General features: G+C 45.3%; 2 protein-coding genes across 2 annotated transcripts; one reads left to right on the forward strand and one right to left on the reverse strand.

Annotated features, from left to right (window-relative positions):
* Positions 1-392: 392 nt before the first annotated feature.
* Positions 393-1,233, forward strand: LOC123439504 (17.5 kDa class II heat shock protein-like). The gene has a single exon (XM_045116218.1). The coding sequence runs from the start codon at positions 523-525 to the stop codon at positions 1,000-1,002; it is 480 nt and encodes a 159-aa protein (XP_044972153.1). The 5' UTR covers positions 393-522; the 3' UTR covers positions 1,003-1,233.
* A 278-nt stretch (positions 1,234-1,511) lies between these two features.
* On the reverse strand, positions 1,512-6,511 carry LOC123442939 (polynucleotide 5'-hydroxyl-kinase NOL9-like). The gene is made up of 9 exons (XM_045119128.1): positions 6,085-6,511; positions 5,897-5,994; positions 5,743-5,776; positions 4,663-4,814; positions 4,365-4,545; positions 3,444-3,624; positions 2,637-2,745; positions 2,411-2,538; positions 1,512-1,905 (listed from the first exon to the last, which is right to left on the reverse strand). Exons 1-9 carry the CDS (start codon positions 6,375-6,377, stop codon positions 1,765-1,767), a joined length of 1,317 nt encoding a protein of 438 aa, XP_044975063.1. The 5' UTR covers positions 6,378-6,511; the 3' UTR covers positions 1,512-1,764.
* Positions 6,512-6,713: the final 202 nt, after the last annotated feature.

A 6,713-nucleotide genomic window follows, 5' to 3' on the forward strand; every position in this document is an offset into this window, starting at 1 on the left:
GAGGGCGGCGTTTTCTGAAATCCGAAAAGCGAATCGTTTTTGTACTTACGGGTGGCATTGGTGGGTAATTTTTATCAACTTTAGGGGTAATTTCAATGACGGACGACAAAAGCAATATTTACTTTATTATTAGAAAGAGATTAATTTTCTCGCTACTATTAGTTCTCAATAAATTCCCTTTAACCAGAGAAAATCTCTGCATGCGTTTTTTAATTAGAAGTCTATTGCGTATCTAAAAAAGAACTGCTACACCGAATGACATGTGGGGCCCAAGGCTACCAAGGTGGAACCTCTAGAAGTTTCTCCATCAGCGGCCGAAGGACTCCCCTATGCTCCGCGCTCGTTCCACCACCTTTCAGAAGTTTCCGTTACCTTCCAGAAGACTCCCCCCCTCCGGCGACCTACATAAACTCCCTCCTCCTCGCCGTGGCATTACCACCAAAGCATTCCACAAAATTCAACAAGCAATCCAACGCAGTCCAACCCGAGGAGATTGATCAAGCTCGAGATCAGCCAGCAAGAATGGCGGGCATGGTGTTCGGCTTGGAGACCCCGGTGATGACCGCCCTGCAGCACCTGCTGGACATCCCAGACGGCGAGGCTGGTGCCGCCGGCGGCGAGAAGCAGGGCCCGACGCGCGCCTATGTCCGCGACGCGCGCGCCATGGCGGCCACCCCAGCCGACGTGAAGGAGCTGCCGGGCGCGTACGCGTTCGTGGTGGACATGCCGGGCCTCGGGTCCGGCGACATCAATGTGCAGGTGGAGGACGAGCGGGTGCTGGTCATCAGCGGCGAGCGCCGGAGGGAGGAGAAGGAGGACGCCAAGTACGTGCGGATGGAGCGTCGCATGGGCAAGATGATGCGCAAGTTCGTGCTCCCCGAGAACGCCGACATGGAGAAGATCTCCGCCGCGTGCCGCAACGGCGTGCTCACCGTCACCGTCGAGAAGCTGCCGCCGCCCGAGCCCAAGAAGCCCAAGACAATCCAGGTCCAGGTCGCCTGAGACGCATCGTGTGCGCGTCGAATCGAAGCAGAGTGTGATAAAGTGGTGGAGTGCCTGTCTCCTGATTTCGTCTGCTAGTAGCATGGTTATCTGAGAGAGAGGGTGTGTACTGTCTGTTCGTGATGTTCCGTTAATGGAAGTCGAGATGTTCTCCTGCTTTGCCTGAATAAGAACTGTATTGCCAAACTCAGGTGAAATTTTCAGCAGCTATACAAATCCTGTGTGTTTTGATGTCTGGCTTTTGGGATTGACGAATCATGTTAAGGCCTCCTGCGATCTGCCCATTATGCTAGGAGAACTCGCTATCGACGCCAAATTCGATTACACATATGAGATTGATGTACGAGGAAATTTGAGATACTCCTTTCCCAGAAATTTTATATAAGCTGATTTGGAGATATGCTGCATCTTGAATTTATCTTCAAAATTATTTATTTTGACCAAGAAAAAAATGAAGCTGCCTGATTTTAGCAGGGCTTTATTTAGACAGAAATAAAACAGCGCACATCTAAACGTGATTTCAGTTTTTTTTCCTTGGCCAGGAATGTGTACCCCGACCTCTGTTACAAAGTATCAGGGCACAGCCATACCACAAAGCAGAAAAATCAGTTCAATCTTGAAGCCAGCAAAAATTTCACCACTGGGTACACAAAATAAGATGGTCCGCTATCAAAATTTTATGTTGTGTCCCCGACATGTCAGGCCGACCGAGCGCCATATTACATCTCCAACGAAAATGAAGAGACGAACATGTTGCAAGTTTTACATGGTATCTGCGCCCGAATCAGAATCGCCGTCATCCTGTCTGGACAGTGGGCTGTTGAGATTACTCGCGTACAGATCCTTCCCAGTTATCTTGTCCCGCACATTGGTGGACATGTACGGCGACTCGCATCCCTTCACCTGCAATGGCAGCAGAAAGAAGGATAAGCCTGAGAAATGGAACCGGGGATGTTGCATCCCTGTTCATCAAAAAAGAAGGTTAAGCGGGATGCAACAAAATTTTAATTCGCGGCGCAACAGAGCTAGTGGTTGCATCTGAAACCTAACTGGCTGCAATGGAGTTGATATGTTACACATGCGATACAGCTTGATTCTCTCGTAGGCTCATGGCATTAGAGGCATCAACCATTTTTCTATTATTGTTTTCTAACATCAATATGTATGTGATGTGAAGTGCCTACTAAGCTTGATAACGTATACACCACTTGTGACTAGAAAATTTCTTGATAACTTTAAAATTGATTGTGGTAGAGAGGACATAACAAACTCTAATTTCTATTCCTTTCTGGATTTTTCAAATATATATTTTTGATTTGTTGAAACGCTCCATTATTTTTGCCTCACACAGAGATACTTAGAGGTGTCCATTAAACTTGATAAAGTATCGCCAGGCGAAAAAGGTTACCTGCAGAACAGATCTCGGAATCTCAATGAGACCCTGCAGCAGCAGATCTACGCTTTGAAGATGTTGAACATCAACAGGAGTGATAACATATAACAGGCCTCTTTGCACATCGACGCCTCTGACAATACCTGGGCAGGTATATACCGTTATCGATGTTTACACAAATTCAATATAGGGGTAGGTACTTACTACGAATATTTGTGCATAAGAGAGAGAGAGAGAGTACCAAGCCCAACACACCAAGGAACTGCATGGGCGGTCGCAGGTGTGTCACAACTACTTGCCAAGCCAACTATGGTTGCATTCACACTATGCCATATCTCAGTACGGGGTACCTGAACAGAAAGAACAATATGCAGAATATGATTTTGTCTGTTGCTGTTCAGTGCTTTCAAAAACCTAGAAGTGAAATCACAGGATCTTCCACTTATCACGTTCGGCCATTCTTTATAACCAATGCAAAATAAAACCCAGGGTAGAATTTTTTGGCATATATATACACCATGCTCTTAATAATGTCCTAAATTTAAGATCTTCATTAAAAAACAAAATAGTACTGTAACTCATAAAGGTGACAAAAGTAATTCAATAGCTAACGCAACATGTTACCGAAAACTAATTATATCTACTCATGATTCAATCGAGGACGCAAGCATTCTAATCTAGAATTATTTGCCTAACAATTTTATTGATTGCCCTTGCATGCTTGGTCCGCACCTTACCTTTCTCTGTGGAATACTACTAGACTCGATTTATGCCTAACAACCTTCAGCTAACTCGGAGGTCCTACTCAGGACAAACAGCGCATCTGAGGCATGACATAACTAATCCTGAAAGCAGAGGCCATGGTCATGCAAGGATGGCCCAGCCCAGTGCTTATGAAGGTACCAAGAATTGGTTACCAAAGTAACAAATACTGAGGTGTTGATGCCTGTATTTCTTGCAATAAGCCAAATAAGGGTTCAAATTGAAAGTGGAAAAATAGTGAGCCAGATTGTGTTCCAGAGCATAGTTGACCGGAAAGACAACTAACCTCGCAATGAAGATGCATAACTGTAACGTCTGAAAATGGTACTTCATAGGGTGGCAGTGACGCTAGGGCATAAGCAAGCTCTTTATTTGTTGCTAGTGATATGTCACTTGAGAAACATTGTTTGAAGTACTCCACAAGCCGCCGTTCACGCATTCCACCCCCATCTTTCCGCTTTAGCGATCTTGGCAATTTAAATACATCATTTCTATATTTTCCTCAAACAAAAAAAAAGTACTCCCTCCGATCCAAATTAATTGCTGCACCTTTAGTACAAAGTTGTACTAAAGCTGCAAAAATTAATTTGGATCGGAGGGAGTACTTTTTGTAGAATATGAGCCTAGAAGTATGAATAATTCATCTATAGCTGGAATGGGAGCTTATTCATCAAAAAAGAACAAGATAACAGTCACGAAGCTAAATAGTTGCACAAATATTTGGACTAACAACATTAGGTATTAATTGTTCATTTGCAGTCTGTAATTTGATCTTATGTATTTGTACTTTGTACAAGAGACCAAAAGTTACTGTTCGCTAGTCAATAATAATATTCATCAAAGTTTTTGCCTTTACAAAAAATTGTCCAGGAGCTGTAGTTTCACTAAATAAGGAGATGGGCATCAAAGTTGCTCCTAGGACTCGAACCAAGATACGCAGGGAGGTTAAAGAGCCTCAACCGGTATACCGACATCATGTCCTCATATTCATCATCAAATGAATGCGGAGACTACTTCATGGTACTAAGACTGAACCGAGGTTGGCACTTGGCAGGGAGGCTGAACAGACTCCCCACCACCAGACCATTGGCCTTCTCCATATTCATCAAAACACCAAGAATACTATTTGACTGCCTTTTAGCTTACTCAACTTGGTTACAGTTTTTGACATTTACTTGAGCATTAAACTGGAAAAAAATTTACTTACGATTTGGATAAGGAATCACGACTTGCAGCATCAATTGTAATAACTTTAGGTTCTGTTTCCCCACCAGTTAACCAAAACATTCCATCAGGGAGATTCTTTCTCTGCATTCTGGTGCGTATCGGAACAACAATCGTGGGACAGATATACCTTAGCATCTCTACAAGCATATCAAACCCAGTACCTGCATTAAGATGAAAGCAAATGGTTCAGAACAGTGAACACTGAATAATGAAAACACATATACACCCTAATGTAATAAAACAGAGCCGGACAACTTAAGAGGGCTGTTACTATATACCTTTCACCCATCCAGGAGTGTTAACAATCAAAGGAAGCATTTCACTCCCAGGACAACGATATTTCTCAATGAAGTACGTATACAAGAGAAATAAAGAGTTCAGATATGATTCTGGATCCCCTTTTGAAGATATATCACCGTAGAAGCAGCACCTGATGGGTTTACATAAAATAAATGCAGGCATTAGAAAGGAAACTACGTTTAAAAATACTAAACTGAAAATGTTTCTTTGGCAGAATCTAAAAGGCTACCTAGTGATACAAATAGCAAATTGACAGTTTCAAAAGACTGTAACACCTAATATCGTGATCGACAGAAATATGTTATATGCACAAATAACAATAATAACATGAAACATGCATTAAGCGAATTTGTGAGCAACAGTTTGAAGAGAAAAGGATGTTGATGGTTGACAGATAACTTAACACCAATAGCTAAACATAATTTATGATGTACTCCCTCTGACCACAAATGTAGGTCGTACTGGACACTGACACACTTTCCAAGGTGAGACTGTGACCATCAATTTCTAAGAAAATATGCTACTTTAAGCAGAAAATAAGAAGCCATTACAAAAGTATATTTAGTGGGGTGTGTGTGTGTGTGTGTGTGTGTGTGTGTTGTACTCTATGTACATGTCTTCTTAATGCAATGGTACACAGCTCTCCTGTGTATTCGAGGAAAAAAAGTATATTCGGTAACTGATATACTATGAGTTATATCAATGGTTGTAAAACATTTGACAGTGATGGTCAAAATTAAGGATGTTTGGCTGGTTAAAATCTTAAAACGACCTAAAGTTGCGATCAGAGGGAGTATGTCCTTGGGTTTTTGTTGGTTAAGTTGCTCCTTTATTCCAAAGTACTTAAAGCACAAAACCTAGCTCTTGAAACATCAATTCTCATGTGACTTCAAACATTGAGGTGCAGTTCCAAAAAAAATCAGCACTGGGAGGCCAGGAACTACTCCCTTGGAATAAAACAATTTAGTGCCACACCTGATGAGGGCATTATTTTAAACATCACAGCAAATACATACTAAGCAGTAAGCTACGTAGAAGAAAGAGCGAGAATATCACACCTATCAGCCTCCCGCAGAACCGGGTTCCGCATATCTGCATAGAACAATAACCAACATGTCAGTGACCTATGGAACTAGCATACCACAGACACTGCACAACAAAAATCCTCTCCACCAACACCATTCCCACTAACGCTATGCAACGCGTCTGAACCTGTGATAGCTTCGTCGACGATGTGCAGGGAGAGGCACCCCGGCGGCGAGAACTCCGGCTGCCCCACGTCGGTGTCCAGATACCCGACCCTCCCGTAGCTGCAAAACAGCACAACACACCAGCAGTTAGATAACACAGCATGGTAACGGTGCTCGAGTAGCCGTCATGAATTGGATTCCGATGTTCACCTCGGGAGCAGCTTGTTGAGGAGGAGGCGGGTGAAGGTCGACTTGCCGCTGTTGGAGGGCCCGCACACGAGGACGACCGGAGACGAGAGATCGGAGGAGATGGCGTCGGTGGCCAGGGCCCAGTCCTCGGGGACTACCACTTCCGGCCCCTGCTCCGGCGGAGGGGTGGCGGGGGGAGGGCTTTTCGGGCTGGCGCTCGGCCTTGGCATGGGACATGGAGCGCGGGTGGCCGGGGGTGTAGGGGGAGGTAAGGAGTTGAGCTTCTGCTGCTTCGACCGCCGGCGGTGCTTCATTGCCGCGCCGCTGGGATGCCCGAGGGGGCAGAGGGTCGGCGAGGAGAGGTCCTACGGCGGTGGTTAGAGGGCTGGGAAGGGGAGGAGGGGGGCGGCGGAGTAGGCGGCGGCGGTGGAGAGAACCAAGCAGGGTGCGGGAGCGGCGAGATGGGGCGCGTGGCTACAGAAGCCACACGCCTAGAGCCCACGACCGGCCCGGTGCCACAAGGCCCAACGATCTTACCGGGCGGCGTCGGCTCAAACAAAAACGGTCGAGGTAACGCGCACCTCTCTCGTGCCAGCTATGGACCGGCCTGCTACGTTTGGATCGAATTTTTAGCCAGCTTTCCAAAAGCT

This window comes from Hordeum vulgare, chromosome 3H, assembly GCF_904849725.1.
Source record: "Hordeum vulgare subsp. vulgare chromosome 3H, MorexV3_pseudomolecules_assembly, whole genome shotgun sequence".
In the NCBI taxonomy this organism is placed as follows: Eukaryota; Viridiplantae; Streptophyta; class Magnoliopsida; order Poales; family Poaceae; genus Hordeum; species Hordeum vulgare.